Source organism: Pseudochaenichthys georgianus, chromosome 11 (genome assembly GCF_902827115.2).
Source record: "Pseudochaenichthys georgianus chromosome 11, fPseGeo1.2, whole genome shotgun sequence".
In the NCBI taxonomy this organism is placed as follows: Eukaryota; Metazoa; Chordata; class Actinopteri; order Perciformes; family Channichthyidae; genus Pseudochaenichthys; species Pseudochaenichthys georgianus.
In genome coordinates this window covers 14,267,820-14,284,628 of record NC_047513.1, presented here as the reverse complement: position 1 = coordinate 14,284,628, position 16,809 = coordinate 14,267,820, and the positions used below count along the sequence as shown (strand labels likewise).

At 41.6% G+C, this 16,809-nt stretch overlaps 3 protein-coding genes across 3 annotated transcripts; all 3 read left to right on the top strand.

Moving 5' to 3' along the window:
• Positions 1 to 645: 645 nt before the first annotated feature.
• Positions 646 to 2,720, top strand: s100a11 (S100 calcium binding protein A11). The gene is made up of 3 exons (XM_034094946.2): positions 646 to 741; positions 821 to 967; positions 2,397 to 2,720. Exons 2-3 carry the CDS (start codon positions 839 to 841, stop codon positions 2,529 to 2,531), a joined length of 264 nt encoding a protein of 87 aa, XP_033950837.2. The 5' UTR covers positions 646 to 741; positions 821 to 838; the 3' UTR covers positions 2,532 to 2,720.
• A 3,173-nt stretch (positions 2,721 to 5,893) lies between these two features.
• Positions 5,894 to 13,014, top strand: s100u (S100 calcium binding protein U). Its single transcript, XM_034094459.2, has 3 exons — positions 5,894 to 6,084; positions 8,809 to 8,937; positions 9,275 to 13,014. Exons 2-3 carry the CDS (start codon positions 8,818 to 8,820, stop codon positions 9,794 to 9,796), a joined length of 642 nt encoding a protein of 213 aa, XP_033950350.1. The 5' UTR covers positions 5,894 to 6,084; positions 8,809 to 8,817; the 3' UTR covers positions 9,797 to 13,014.
• A 361-nt stretch (positions 13,015 to 13,375) lies between these two features.
• On the top strand, positions 13,376 to 15,600 carry s100s (S100 calcium binding protein S). Its single transcript, XM_034094889.1, has 4 exons — positions 13,376 to 13,425; positions 14,600 to 14,646; positions 14,967 to 15,120; positions 15,397 to 15,600. The coding sequence occupies exons 2-4, from the start codon at positions 14,633 to 14,635 to the stop codon at positions 15,586 to 15,588; spliced, it is 360 nt and encodes a 119-aa protein (XP_033950780.1). The 5' UTR covers positions 13,376 to 13,425; positions 14,600 to 14,632; the 3' UTR covers positions 15,589 to 15,600.
• Positions 15,601 to 16,809: the final 1,209 nt, after the last annotated feature.

Genomic DNA, 16,809 nt, shown 5'->3' with positions numbered 1-16,809 from the left:
ACTGACCTGATATGCGGATGAATGAGAATGGTCCAGAACAAGTCACTACGACGCTTCAGAGAGAGCTTGTCATTCTTTGAATTCTGAAACAAGTCGCCATGCCATCATTTCTGCATGCTTATGTTCTAACTATAGGATTCCTTTATCCAGTTGCAACCTGATTCCAGAATCAAAGGTGACAAAGGCACAGTAAACTGCACAGTAAACTACAACATATCTAAAAGATAATCTTGAGAAAATAAAATTCCCCAAAATATCAGTAATCTCTCATTCTACATAATCTTTATGCTCCTTTAACATGTAAAGTGAGCATTTCTTCCTTCTCCATGCACATTAACTACTTGGAAAGAGTGTGTTGTCCCTAATGCCCTATTTGAGTCATGTTTTGTATAAACTGATTACTGCTTACACATGCACGATTCAGTCACTTGATTAGAACAGCCTGACAGAGATCCTTCTCTGCAAACCGACTAGAAACGGCTTTTGTGCTTCCATCAGTACAAATTTGCCCTTTTGTAGGACAGTGTCAGTTTTTAGCTGTGTGTGTGTGCAGTTTTGAGTGGAAATCAGGCCGAGATAAGGTCAGGCGCTGGATGGGGGAGAAGAGGGCTAGTTGAGTGTTTTCTGCTGATGTGTGCGGAGATGAAGCGTATATATATTCAGAGAGGTGATGGTCAGAGTGGAGGCACAGGGTTCTTGATACCAGCTGAAACACACCACTCAGGATCTCAAACACTAAAGGTGAGGCCATTGCCATTGTTTTTTACAACAGTCGGACTTTGAAAGATTTTCGTTGAGGTTTCATTTCTTTACTTCTCAGGTCCCTGCACAAACCATCATGGAAGCTGCCATCTGCACCTTTGTCTCCCAGTTCAAGGCGTACGCTGGGAAAGATGGAGCCTCCAGCACTCTGAGCAGAGAGGAGTTCCACAACCTGGTGACCGCTCAGCTGCCCAACTATGTCAAGGTAAATTATAGAAGTGTTTTGACCCTGATTTCTACCTGACTTACATATCCAAGAAACTATCATTTATGATGCAACATAACTGCAGACCTTTGAGATTTGACTGCAGTGTTATTCAGAGTAATGTTAGTAGGCTACTGTCTGTTTATTGCTTTTCACAAAACGCCACATTTGTAATTGTACAATTTAATCAATCTGTATATGAGAATGTAATACACGTTTATATTTCATATAGCTTTTGTGATTATTATTTTTTATGTTCCATTTTGGGGGCCCATGTTTATGCTCAGAGGTGGAAGTAACTAAGTGTATCTACTAAAGTACTGCACTTACAGTAAGTACCATTTGTTGCTACTTTGTACTTCTCCACTACAATTCAGAGGTAAATGGTGTACTTTTACTCCACCATTCATTTAATACTTTAGTTACTTTGCAGATTTGGATTAATGATGTGAAATATAATCAACACTTAAATCAGACTTTAGTTACACCTGGATTAAATTCACAAGCTACCCATCAGTATACAAAGTCATTCAAACTAGCTGCACCTTTACCAGCTTTGACAACACTTTAATGATCAATAATTATGATCAAAACATTTAATATATATTATTCTAAAATGGACCAAACTGCAGAATGAGTACTTTTACTTTTGGTACTAATACTTTTGTACTTTTACTTGATTAACATTTTGAATGCAGGACTTTTACTTGTAACAGATTATTTCTACACTCTGTGTACTTTTACTCAAGTACAAGATCTGAGTACTTCTGCCACCTCTGTTTATGCTTTGTGTCGGTATATGAAGTATCATTACAAGGTCTCAGACTGCAACATACAAATAATATATAGGGCTGCATGTTAAGCCAATTTTCTTTCTTACTCTACCTATAATTATTTTTCTTTTGTTCCTGTGGAGTATATCATTGTGTATGATGTTGTATTCTTTTTAAATAACACTGATTTCCTACCTTTTGATGTGTATTACAATTACGTAGGTTGTCTTAGGGACATACATATTACTGCATTAGATGAAGGAAGGCAAGCAAACATTTGACAAGCTATACAAAATACAGGTGTATTGGTTTTACTTCATAAATCCCTTTTTTTGTTAAACTGATTATCAAATGTGTTTATTTCAAATGTGTGAGTGTAATGTTGAATCTCTGAAAGTGGAATTGTCCATTTTTTTCCATTTGTTTTTTGTACCACTCTTATCATCCAAGACATAGGACATTTAATCAAACCCATGCACAGAATCAAAAGGTTTTTTTCTTCTTGAAGGATTTCATCATCAGGAAACTATTTTGTGGCTGTAATTGAATTAGTACTCCAGTTATGTTCATTAACCATTAGGTGGCAGGACAGTCTTGCAGAGAGATTGCAGCTCAGAGTGATCTCGTATTGATCTCCTCTCTGTGATTCTCAACAGAACGCCAGCGACCCCGGGGCCATCGATCAGCTCATGGGCTCGCTGGATGAGAACAACGACGGGGAGCTGACTTTCCTCGAGTTCTGGCAGCTGATTGGAACACTGGCAAACAAGCAAGGAGGCTTCACCGAGTAGAGCTCGCCGTCTTCTGTCAAGATTGTGCACCACCAATCAACTCGATTGAAGTCGTCCCACTGTAAACTCAGAGGCATTTCTTTTATCACTCCACCAGTGCCACATGTGTAACTCTTTAGTTAACCATGTGTTGAATGCAGGGAACTTTGAATTAAAGGCTTCATTGTCCTGAGCCCTCAGCCACCAACACTCACTGTCCTGTCATTCATTCACCACATTATATGATGTACCATGCACCCACATTTGAGCGGGAGTGTATTACAGCCTTGATTTAGGGGCCTGTAATCCTATATGCGTTACTGCTGCCACAAATAAACCATCCGCCCCATATCTTGTTCCATAGAGCTTCATAATGCCTACACAAAGCGGCCTTTCCAAGCGTTAAGCATAACCCATTGCCGGACCTTTACTGTCTCTCACTAAGGCCTCAGTGGACTGTGTAATTGGGATATGTGAACCACATACATCCCATTAAGTTTGTGACATGTTGAGCTTTATAGTAAATGCATTGTCCTTGTTTAGCTGTTAATTATCTGTGTTACACCATCACTTTGTGCTTATTCTGATGTCTAGACAGAGTTATGTGTGCTGGCTTGCTACCCAGCTGTTTTATAGCCTATAGGCCGGTTTTAATTCTGTAAAGGATAAGGTGCTGCTAAGTGATGTTAAAAACACAGATACGTTGGCAGATTAGAAAATGTGCCCTTTGAATCCAAATTAGATATGATAAGCTGCCAGTGTGGGAGGAGTGAAGGTGAGACAAAAAAAGTAAGGGCACTACCTGTGTGATTGTGTGTGCACTTTGTGTATACGGGGAAGTCTCCTTGGTGAGAAACCTGGAGGCTTTTCACCAAATAACCTGTGTCTGAACAAGGCTTGTATCTCAAGACTTCCCAAAAGCCGTTTCAAGAATCTGGCAAGACTGCTTTACCTCTTGCAACAGTTTTGCCACCCTCACTGGCTTTAATATTTCCAATGAAGATTCCGGTACCACTTTACAATAAGACTACCCTTATTTACGAATAGTTTGTAATTCATGTATTAATTAGGTTGTGAACACTTTATAAATCATTAACAGTGTTGGGACTAACGCGTTACAAGTATCTGTAACGCCGTTATTTTTGGCAGTAACTAGTACTCTAAAGCATTACTTTTTAAATTCAGTAACTCAGTTACCGTTACTACATGGTGCGTTACTCCGTTACTGCGTTAGTTTTTTTATATAGTCAACAGCCAGGTGAACAGAGATGAGAACTGTACTTAAGTACAGTACTTGAGTAAATGTACTTAAATACTTCCTGTGTCACATGCGGAGACGGGCTGTGGGCGTGTTTGTGTTGTTTACTAACAAGACTATCATGGCGGCGGCGGAGCTCAAGTCTAGTTTCTCCACCTGGAACTATTCTCACTATTTCACTTTTGTCGAGCACAAAGAAAAGAACGTTTTAGTTAAATGTAAGTTGTGTCCTGGCGGGTCAAACAGCCTTTCTACTGCCCAAACCAGTCATTCAAATCTCTTAAAACATCTGCAAAAACAACATGCTGGGACGAAGCTAGTAGCTAAGACCACAGAGACTCAGCCGACGCCACTCCACATCCACCTGCACCTAAGCAACAGCGGCTGGATTTTAACCAAGGGACTGCTAGCCAGGGAAAAGTCGATAAAGCCATTGCACGGTATGTTGTAGAACACATGCAGGCTATTGCTACAGTGGAGTCACCCGCTTTCAGAGAGCTAGTTAGCATGATAGCATGTCCGGGCGGCACACGGCATATGAAACGGAAAACTTTTTCCAACTACCTGGAGAAAGAATATACAAAAATGTAAAGCCAGCTAATATCGATGCAATCCAGATTGCATATAATACATGTCAAGTTGATCAACAGATTGTATTATTCTCCAATGCAATAACAGTACTGAAATGAAGGCTATAAGGGCATTAATATAATGGGAGCCCTTTTTTTAAGTAACTAAAACGTTACTTTTCACAGTAACGCATTACTTTTTGGTGTAAGTAATCAGTAAAGTAACTGAGTTACTTTTGAAATGAAGTAACTAGTAATGGTAACTAGTTACTGGTTTTCAGTAACTAGCACAACACTGATCATTAATAAGCTTTTACAAGACATGAGATAAACAGGGCAACTGTGACCGGTTGCTTGCCAAATAGTGAGCCCACATTTATCTGTACTGCTAAGCCTTATATTGGCTACTTAGCTTACTTCGTCTTCTTCATCAGCCAGCATCCTTGGTATCTGTTGCTCACTGAGTTGATTCTCGCTAAGTAGCCAATATAAGGCTTAGTCATCTTGCCAAATAATGAGCCTGTGTTGATGTATGAAAACTATGTTAGAACTGGTTTATAAATGGTTATTAATGATTAATAAAGTGTTTACAACCTAATTCATAACCTAATTATAAACCCTTTATGAATCCTTTATAATGTATAGTCTAATTGTAAAGTGGTACCAAGATTCCTTTAAAGGTGGGGTAGGTAAGTTTGAGAAACCGGCACGAGATCGCTAGAATTTGACAATACACAACCGGAGAAAATCTGCCACTTCCTTACAGAGCCCCTCCTCCAACACACACGAACGCGCACATGACCAATGAGGGCACGAGATAAGTTTGTGCCCCGATGGAAGGCTGACAGGCAGGTAGGCCCCGGCTAAACGGATTGGTTGTACTTTTTACAGTATTACGGCTTCCACAGATGAACATTTTTTATGGATTTTTTGTCAAAGCACTTAAGATATTCATTGCTATCGGGATGTTAAGAGCATTCCATGGAATATAACAAAAAGTGTATCTCGAGCCGGTTTCTGAAACGTACCTACCCCACCTTTAAGCTCTCAAATTTCCAAAGTGTCAGTTGGGAAAAACTTGAAGCTCCAACACAAGTTTAGCTGTCTTTTACAGTTGCAAACTATGGTTTTGTTCATGTTTGTTCATTTTGTGAGTGCAAAACACATACAGATGTGTGAAAAAAAGAAAAACAGATGTGTAAAAAGACATCCTCCCTGGAAAGGATTGTAAGAGAGTGGGTGATAGCTTTGTTTTAAATTGTTTTTGTGTCTACATTTAACAAGTGAATACTTTAATAAGCAGTCGAGGCTTGTGCAGATGAAGTAATCCCTCCCGCCCTGTCTCCTAGTCCCAGCAGATGAAGCTGCTCCAAGCCACAAACCTGGATAGTTGGCGTGAAACTGTGCAAATCGCGCATGACGTGAAACAGCTGGCCCAGTGATAATTCCAATAAAAAAACAAGTATAAGTGTTTTGATACACTTTCACACCCTTTTCCTGAGCGTTAGAGCCGAGCTCTTCCACATCCCACTTCTCCCTCTCACTCTTCCAGGTACACGCCCTTTGACTTGTCAGGGGGAAAAGTTTTAAGGACAGAAAAAAAAAACTAAATCACGGAAGAGATTCTGCTGTCCTACTAGTTTGGCAAGTTCCCTAGGCTCAAAGCAGCGTAGAAAGGCGGAGAAGAGGGCAGAAACTTACATTTGCGCACATTTATAGACTTCGCTTGTCCCGCAGACGTTATACGGTGAGTTGAATGCGTCTTACTGGATTCTTTTAAGTTTCTCGTGCGTATACGCGTTGTATTTGTTCATGGAGTTTGCCACGTTTCGATAGACTCTTGCTAGAGCCATCCCATGAAACTTGGCCGCGGACTGACTGCAGGTCGGTTTCAATGACTCCTGCACTCAGAAATATTTGGGCTCACGTTACACCTTTTTAAGTGTAAATTATAAAAGTTGGTGCATGGTTAATCTGCTTTTATTGACTTGTATTTTCGGGTTTAGTGACGTGTTTGATAGCCATATGCGCTCTCTCCCTCTCTTTCCCTCGGAATGATATGGTATTTCTATGTGGATCAGTACTCATTTTGTAGATCATTTGCAAGGGGAATATATAATAAAGAAGCTAAAGGTGGCAGAGTATTGAGAGTGTAGGCCCTGGTTCGCGCGTAAAAGCGCAGTTTTACGCAAAATCAACAGTTTACCCACAATATGCTTCTTATAAAGAGGCCCACGGGAGTGACAGCTTGGCATTCTGAGTGGAACTTTGTAGAGCTGTGTAGGTTGTGACTTATTTAACCGCTTTAATTCAACATTGAAAGCAGTGTATGGTGTTAATGACGATGAGTCCTGGCAGTGTTGCGCAACGTCCCGCGTCCAATTGTCGCTATTTTCAAACCTATCTGAACTATGGATGAGAGACAGCCGCTGGACGTCTGCTCACCGCAATTTACGGCCACAACCTAACTTGTTCCTCTGTTAATATTTGATGCCACACGAGCGGTAGTATTGTCATTACTCTGCGCACATACCGTATCACGTTCGCCCATTTGGAAACACAACACTCAATCTACTTATAGAGTGAAACGGGAAACCCTATGGTTGTAGGCCTGTATATTTAATTATTTGCGCCGTTGCTGTTTTGGCCTTTTAAGACAAATAACAAGGATTAGTTTGTCTCTTGAGTGGGACAGGATGAAACTCGATATGGGACCGGTGATGCAATTAATTTGTCAAAATTAGGGCACGTGTTGGGACACAAAGAAAGGTCCCTATAGATAAATAATGAATGTGATGAGGAAATGTCAATCCTAAAGTAGAAAAACGCCTTTGCTGTTTTTGTGTGTAAAGGACACACCGAAATCCGTTAAGGGTCTTTGTGTGCTCAGGCTGAGGGTGTGTCAAAATATGGACTGCTCTCCATAATCACAAATACTGACAATATACATGATATCTAGAGTTTTTGGCTAATGTACTTCTTTTAAAATCCTGGTATTATCACTATTATTTAATGACAGCTGCATTGGCAACCAGATAGGATATGCTTCATTTACTATACAAAATGTTTCTGCATTGGGCTCACATGGTGGCCAAATGGTTCAGACCAAAATCATGCATCATTAGGGTCAAAGAGTCACATTTTCGAGAAGGAAATTTGACCTTTGTAATAGTGTCGGAGCTCTTTGTCTCTTAGGGTATAATGATTGTAACAGGCCCCTTCCTTAATGTGCCACATATGCATGTAGTGACTGCTGTGGATAGATGTCTTAGCTTGAGTGGGACATGCACTTCAGTAATTGAAAAATGAAGGTGTCGTCTACAAATGACTGCTAATCTGCCAAGAGCGACATGGCATCCTGTGGAGAAAAGGAGTGTTGTCTCACCAGCAGAAACTGTTGTTTGCTCTGCAGTATTTGAATACTGAAGCTGACAGACAAGTACGTTCGCCTCGAACACCCCTCCACTGCTTTGGGGCAAAACTAGCTCGGAGTTGGCCTGTAAATTCCTGTCTAAGTGATCTCCACAGACAGCAATGACTGGAATTCCTGAAAGGCTGTGTCACCTACTGGCATGTTTTACATTTTGAGCTATGTCTATATTATACATCTGTCAATGTCTAACTGATGATTGTGTCTCTATATAAATCATGTGAAACTATGAAGGGTTTTCTCCTGGTTATCAAGTTATCAAGTCTTTTGTCAAATGCGTTGTGTGCACCAGTGTGAAGGCTCAAAACAAGGGCAGCAAAGTGAAAACAAGTATGAGGCAGTGACAAGCAAATGGTAAGAGAGGCAGATACAGCTGGTGAGAAAGAAAGAAAGAAGTAGAGAGAGAGCGGAGCAGACCGGGACTAAGTAATCCCTGAGGTAATCTGAAGCCCAGTACCCTTGGTAGCTTCAGTAGATCAGGTGACCTATCAAAGATCAGAACTTCCATTGCGCATCACAGCTTGTCTCTCAATCAGACTCCCTCTCACCCTCTTAACTTATCTCACATCACCGTCCCTCGTGCGGCTCCAGACTCAACACCTGAAACTAAGGCCTCATGGGGACGCGCGAGGAAGATCATCTGTTTCATTTTCCACTGGTTTTGCATTATCGTTCCAATATTTTTTTTCATCAAACCATAGTGGAAACCTTTGCAATCATCATCTATCCATCTATTACATTACATGTTACTTGTTAGACGCTTTTATCCAAAGCGACTTACATTCCCAATACTGTGGACAATCCCCACAGGAGCAATTTGGGGTGAAGTGTCTCAGGGACACAACGAAATGCTGACTGCAGTGGGGTTTGAACCTGTGCTCCCCTGATCCCAACACCAAGGCTCTATCCACTGCGCCACACGCCTCCTTCCTCTATCTATCTATCTATCTATCTATCTGTATCTACCTACCTACCTACCTACCTACCTACCCACCCACTCACCCACCCACCCAATATCTTGACCTCTTCCTTCTCCCACAGAGAGGAATCATGGAGAATGCTATTCAGGACCTCGTGAAGGTCTTCCTGAAGTCAACCAAGGGAAAGGAGAGTCTAGGAAAGAATCAGTTCCAGAACCTCGTCAAGAACCAGCTCTCCAACGTCCTTTCGGTAAGGAAATCTTCATTGAACCTCTCTGAAATATGACCGACACTTGCATTATGTAACCACCTCATAGAAAACACAAAGCTGTCTTGCATAAACAGAGGCTAGTTTCAATCTGTTCACAATTGTAAGCATTGTGACAAGTGGTTGTGTAATATGGGCGAATGGGGTAAAGTGATCTGATATGATAGAATGACATTCATTAGCATTATAGTGTAGATAGGGCCACTCTTAGAGGCTAATTGACTACTTCTGTATGCTGATTTCTCCACTGGGAGTCCAGGTATATTAGATAATCATCGTGCTTGATTGTCTCATGATTGTGTGTGCCTATTCTCTCCAGGATACAGAAAGCAAGGAGGCGGTCAACAACATGGCCCAGGGATTGGATGCCAACCAAGACGGCAAGGTTGGTTTTGAGGAGTACATGAAGCTGGTCGGCTACCTGGCTGTCTCGCTCAGTGAACAACGTGCAGCTGCCAAAGAGGAGCCTGCTCAAAATAATGCTTCCGAACAAGTGGAACAAAGTACCCCCGCCAAAGTGGAGAAGCCAGAGGCAAACGCAGAGGTAAAGGAGGAAGCCAAGCCAGAAGCGAATGAAGAGGCAAAGGTAGAAGAAAATCTAGTTGGAAATGCAGAAGCTAAGGTAGAAGTAAAGTCAGAGGAGGAGACGCATCCTGAGCCAGCGAAGGAGGAGGAGAAACCAGCCGCAGCAGTTGTGGCAGCAGCATTAGAGGAGGCAACACCAACGGTGGATGTGGTTGTGAAAGAAGTGGTTGAGAAAGAAGAGGAGATCAAGGTGGAAACAGAAAAGGTGGAGGAAGCCGTCGAGAAGCTGGCTGAAGCTGTGGAGGAAGAAGATTGAGGAGGCGATCTCATAGGGGACAATCCATTCCTTCACAAAAAGAAATCACACTACATTCTTACAATCAACACTACACTAATCACAGCATGATTTCCAAGATATGCCACTAAAGAGTTTTTTTGTTCAAATACAGACAACTTTGTAATACAAAATATTGGTACAAGTTCACATCCCTACCAACCTAGTTGAAGAAACCCCATTCCTCATTTATGATAAATATGTACATGACATTGCTTTGTACTATTTGTAACCACTATGTCTATATGTACAGCATGTGCATCCCACTAAAGCACATTTACCTCATTATGATCATATACTACGATAGCATGCAGAAGTACTCTATCATGCCATATCCCTGTGAAAAGTTTACTGCAAAATAAGATTTACCCTCAGCAGCATACTGACACACAAAGTGCCACTGCAGTCAAGATGTCAACTTTAAATATAGTCCTTTCCCCACTACCTTGGAAACTAACTTGGACTTTTTCAAAACCTCTCTACACCGCTAACAAAGCCTTGGTCCTTGATAAAACAAGCTACAGCCATTAGCCGGTTAGCTAATTTTAGCACAAAGACTGGAAACGCGGCAAGCACCTCTAAGGATAACAAATTGACACGTTATCTCTGATCAGTTTAGAATGTGACTCTTGTACGGTAAAACATTTTATTAAGCGAGCTTCTGAAGTGCTGATAGATGGATTTTGTTACAAACGGAGCCAAGCTAGATGACTGTTTCCAGCCATAATGCTAGGCTAAGCTGGCTGTAGCTTCAGCTTTACCATACAGATTAAAGTGAGGTGGTATCAATATTCTCAGCTAACTCTCAGCATGAACGCTAATAATTTCCCATTACATCAGATAATTATTTTAATTGTTGCATGGAAATCTGTCAATAACACCATTTTTACATTCTCATCTTTTAACTCGCAATGCTATGTAGCTGATTTGGCATGACAATAAACAAATTGTTTTGCTGAAGATTTGCATTAATTCAACCCATCTTTATTGTGTGCTCAACCCTCATCTCCCTCTCTCTCTATCTCACTCTAGTCTACTTTATGGGCTATCTGTCGCTTCCTTTTGTTTTCTGTAACTCCCATAAAAGTTCACCCCAAGTGGATCCTTCAGTATATTCCAATAACCCCAAGTCAGCTATGGATTACGGAATGTAAGATCAAGTTTGGTCCTAAATAATTGAGTGTCAAGAAAGAAATCCACACCAAAGGACCCTTACGGTCAAATGGGAGCCCCAAATGAGTCCCATGGGAGTGGGCTGTTGACGAGAGCAACCTAATCCACCTGGATTCGAACTGGTAGACAAGAACAAGATAACAAACACCTACAAGTAAGGAAACCCATAACAGGTGTCCGTTTTTATCTCAAGTACTTGCCAACACAATTACAGCATTTGTATTTGTTATGTCAATGGTATTTGAATGGTAATTGATCCATAAAGTGCCGGTGCATTATCTGGAGATACCCTGGTAGCACTCGATTGGAGTTACAGAAACCTGGCTCTCTTTGAATATGCTAATCGCTGCTTGCTGTTTTCTGCTTGTATTAGCTGCTAAATTTAACAGTCATGCCTGTTTGTCGGCCACACCCTCAAACAGATTAAGGACCCTGTTTGACCTGCAACTGGATCCTTGAGTCACAGGCATTGGGAAACCACTGGATTAGGCATTTGAAGGGTAGAACACCGTGGGACAGAAATAATGACATGAAAGTAATCCCGGGCTTCAGTGATCCTGCCTATCAGACGAGGTTGTGTCAGAGGGATCATTTTCCGAGGTGCTTTTTAAAAACCAAATAATAATACTGAGCCATCAATATAGATCTATGTGGTGTGCTCTTTTACAACAGCCTATACATAAGATGTTGCATGACATTGTATTGCAATTACTGTGGCCAAATATTTAAGTTTGACATGGCCTCTTTATATTTAACTTTTTAACCTTACTCTTTCTTGTTAGGACCACTATGGAGATCACTTGAAAACATACTTCTTTGTCACCTTATATGCAATTCGTTAATTACAATTTAATGATTTGTAAATGGTCTAATCATAAATAATGCAGCCATGAGAAAAAGGCTTGTGTTGCAGGTCCACTATGATATATGTCTACCTGGCCTGCTGCGTAGTGCTCAAGGCACACACATTTTGGGCACACTACCAAATGTGCACCTTTTGCACAGTAACTGCACCTGGCACTTCAAACTGCTCAGCAGCTAAATGGGCAAGACAAATAAACCTAAGTCATGTGGTCACCCTGCCTCACTGCGACACTCCCATTGTAAATACTCTCTCATTCACACTCTGCTCAGCCTTTATGCTCGTAATATGCTGTGTTTCCTGCATGATCTTTTACTAACAAACGTATTGGAAATGTTTTGAGGCGTCATTATTCATTGTTTTATTACAATCTATATTTTTTTATATCAAAACATTTGTAATCATGGTACTTTCTGTGAAAAATAGAAACATATCACTCTCTCGCACCATCTATGGCTAGATTACAGCATTCTGGCAAGCTTCAAACCTTTTTTGCTATTCCCCCGTAGGCCAAGCTTGTTTTTGCATTTGTATGTTGCAATAGATACTTAGGTTTAGTGTAAACAGGCCTAATCATCTGGAACTTATTCTATTGTAGCTAATGCTTTCTTTTAACCATGTTGGAACAGCAGATTAGCGGAGTGCACTGTGAGTTTTCTTTCAAAGATTCGGAACTGTCTGAACCGGACGTTTTTTCTCCGTCCCATAGTGTGAACCCCACCCAACTTTAACTCCATGTAGATTTAAAACATGCTGAAACCAAACACAGAAGATTTGCAGCAGGGAGTGTTTGCCGCCAGATTATTCATTGACACACAATAGCTCTCATTGATTCTTTGACACAGTAGATGGGCATACAAGCCTTAAGAATTCTCCCAGCAGATATAATAAGTGTACATACAAGTAAACGGATGTGCTTTGGGTCCAATATGATTGTGATTATGGGACCATTCCCAGGATATTGTGCAGGGTTTCATCATTGTGTGTTGATGTACTCTTATTTCTTGCTAGAGGGTGTATGTGTTTAGCAGTTGGACTAATTTAAGTCCACTGACATGTCCAGTAAACTCCAATATGCTAGTATGCTATGCTGTATCATTTTTGCTAATTCTATGTAACATGTTTAATGGCTAATATTGAATAAAACTGTGACAATAATAATTAATTTGCGTGACCTTGTTTACTTGCATGAAAGCAGTCATTGTTTGTGTGTGTGTGTGTGTGTGTGTGTGTGTGTGTGTGTGGTGTGTGTGTGTGTGTGTGTGTGTGTGTGTGTGTGTGTGTGTGTGTGTGTGTGTGTGTGTGTGTGTGTGTGTGTGTGTGTGCGCGCGCGTGCGTGTGCGTGCGTGCGTGTGCGTGTGTGTGATGGAAAGCACCTGCAAAGGGAGAGAGATGGAGGGAGGATAGAGAAACAGAAGTAGAAAGTATGTAAGAGGTTGAAGGAGTTTGGAGGGGGAGGAGGGAGAGGCGCAGGTGATATTTAAGCCACTGGCAGACTCTCTCCACATCCATCTCTGCCTTGGCCCAGTCCCCTGCACCTCTTCAAAGACAAAGAAGGCCCTCCATCAGCACTCAGGTAAGACAGACAGCTTGAATGGGTTTCTCCATCGTACTTTCTCCTATGTATCTAATGAAGGTTTACTCGTATAGTCACTGATACACATTTTATCCGCTTTGAAACAGTAAATATCTGTAGAATCAGAAAACCTCTGAGCATAACGGCACTAGGCGCTAAAATAGGACTGCGGGAGTCATTTCACTTTTTTATCTTAAGTTATTGTTTGCTTTCTTTTGATGCTGTGCAAACTTTGAGAAGTGCACAACCGGGAATTCCTACATCAAAAAAGTTAAACCAATAGGGACTTCTTACCAAGCAGTGTGAAATTACTGTGCACTGGTATTTATACAAAATAATAGGTCAATGCCCTATTTTAACAATTTGCTTTTTTAGTGTCATTCGACATACCATTAACCATGGCGTTACCACATGCATCTTCATTACATGCCTTACACAATATTGTGTTACTGATAGCATTTTGGTCTCCATGGTTTTCTTTTGTATTGTGTCAGTCAGTGAGACGGGTGACCCCTATACATTTTCCAGTAAGCCAGCTTTGGTGTCCACTCGCCTCCTCTTTTATCTCCGCCGCCTACAACTCCGAACTCGGCGGCACAATGTTATGCAGAACGATAAGAGGCAATAACCGGAGACTGACAATAGCATCCCTTCTACTTATGCAATAGCTCATAATAAATCATGCTCAGGGATGGATTGACATATTGATTCTGTATTCTGTGTGGTAATATTAACCTTAAAATAACAGCCTATATCCTAATTTCTAGATTCCCCAGCTTTTTAACTTGACTAGCAAGTTGAATGTGACTGAGCTGTAGCCACATATTACATGTAGATCACAGGCCTGCACCTCAGGGTACTGGGTTTCTGAATGTGAGCACCAGGCTAGTTTTGCGTTTCTCTCCTGGTCTCCATCTTGAATGATGAGGCTGTTTCAGGATCAACAGACATGAAAACACTTTTCACCGATACCACAGGTTTAATTGTTACATGCATTACCCATTCATTCACAAGAGCAATAACTCAAAAAGTAAACTTTCGAAACAGCTGAAATGTTCTTAAAACTATGTTTTAGGTGTCACAAAGCATCTTTTGTAAATACGTTGACAAAGAAAAGTCTTAATCCTCTAACTCTGCATCATTGACAGTGACTAATCTGTGTCTGTCTGTGCAGTCTCTCCACAAATCCAGCTCAAGAAGCTCCAAGATGCCGGACACAATGTGTGTAAGATTGTTTCGAAAAGTTTTTCCAACGCTATCCTCCATCTTTCCATCCAAACCTCTGCAATGTAAAACCCAGTAAGGTCACAGTGACCACACTACTTAAATTAGGGTGAGTAATAGCCTCTGCTTACACACAGAGCGTTATTCGACCCATTGTGTAGAAATGGGAAAACCTCCTTCCTTCCATCTACCTGTCCAACTATCACTTTGACTCAGAGGTGGCTTCACCCTTGACTGCCATGTGACCGCACATGCAGTTTGGGCTGGAGCGGGCATTTTGTAGCAGATTCTGACCTTTGGCCCTGATATCTTTGCAGTATGTCCAAGGAGCCCAGTTCCAACCTGGAGAGTGCCATGCAGATGCTCATAAAGACCTTCCACAAGTACTCCGGGAAGGAGGGCGACAAGTTCACGCTGAGCAGGGGTGAACTGAAGGAGCTGCTACTAGAGGAGCTGGGGACTTACTTAGGGGTAAGGAAGTATGTGAAGTAGAAAATACGTGCTTGTACACTACACATGAATGAAGTTTGCAAATGGGACACACGGGTGAAGGTATGCACTCACATACTGGGACATGCAAGCTCAGACAAGCTTGTTCATTGATGTATACCCACACACACACCCACACACACACACCCACACACACACACATACCCACACACACACACACACACACACACACACACACACACACACACACACACACACACACACACATTCTTAACTCTCTGGTCCTCCCTCTGACAGGGCTCCTCCAAAGATAATGAAGCAGTTGAGAAGGTGATGAACGACTTGGACGCCAACAACGACGGGGAGGTGGACTTCACCGAGTTCATCATCCTGATGGGCGCCCTCACTGTCGCCTGCAACGACTTCTTCCTAGATTGCAAAACAGATGAGACACCAAAGGAAGGCGAGTCGGCGGAGAAGAAAAAATGAATCAGTACAAGAGAGGAGAGGGGGGAAAGTAGGAGGGAGAGGAAGGGGTAAAGAAGAAGGAGGAGGAGGAGGGGAAATAGCTGTTGCAATGGATTTTTGTCTTATGCAATTTGTAAACACTACAACTACATATGAGGGAAGCGGTCCAGCAGATAGATTGTGGGTCCACAGTATACAGGATATTCAGCAGGGGTAGTGTTTTCTCCTATTTTTCATACCACAACATATCCGGAGCTAGTTGAACCCAAAGTAGTGAGTGACTTTACATACAGAACAGGGTATATTTAAACTCAAATATAGCAGTTTTAACAGTTTGTTGTATGTTCTGAGCAAGGCACTGAAAGAAAGGAACCTAGAACACTTCTTGCACATGAATAATTTGTGAACATATATGAAGTAACAGATTATCCTATTATTGTATGTACTCCGCGTTGAACAATAGAATATGATTTAGCCCATTTCTTGCACATATTTTGTAATCTTTTTTGGTAATAACCAGTGCATTCTTCAAAAATATTAAACATGGCATTTAACCAACTATTCATTGTGTTCTTTTTGATTCCCACATACTTCCTCTCACACTATATCCCTCATGCTGTACAAGTATTCACTGACATGTCGGCCATGAATTGCCGCACCTGGAAATCACATTGAATGAGGAAGAGAGGAACAATGCCAGAATAGTGTGTGAGCGTGGTGTGTGTGTGTGTGTGTGTGTGTGTGTGTGTGTGTGTGTGTGTGTGTGTGTGTGTGTGTGTGTGTGTGTGTGTGTGTGTGTGTGTGTGTGTGTGTGTGTGTGTGTGTGTGTGTGTGTGTGTGTGTGTGTGTGTGTGTGTGTGTGTGTGTGTGTGTGTGTGTGTGTGTGTGTGTGTGTGTGTGTGTGTGTGTGTGTGTGTGTGTATTGGGGATTCCCACCGAGTAAACTGCTCCAGCTCACACATCCTGCCAACAATATCCTGCAAGTCTTGTTCCACTGGATATAAGCTGACCCAGATGTTTGACTTGGATCCGCATGGAAAACTTCTTCAAAAGAGAGAGACAAAGGGATGAGAGGAAGAGGGGGAGAAAAAGAAAGAAAGAGGGTGTGAGGGAAGATAAAGAGTGTTTGTGTGCATGTGCGTGTGTGTGTGTGTGTGTGTGTGTGTGTGTGTGTGTGTGTGTGTGTGTGTGTGTGTGTGTGTGTGTGTGTGTGTGTGTGTGTGTGTGTGTGTGTGTGTGTGT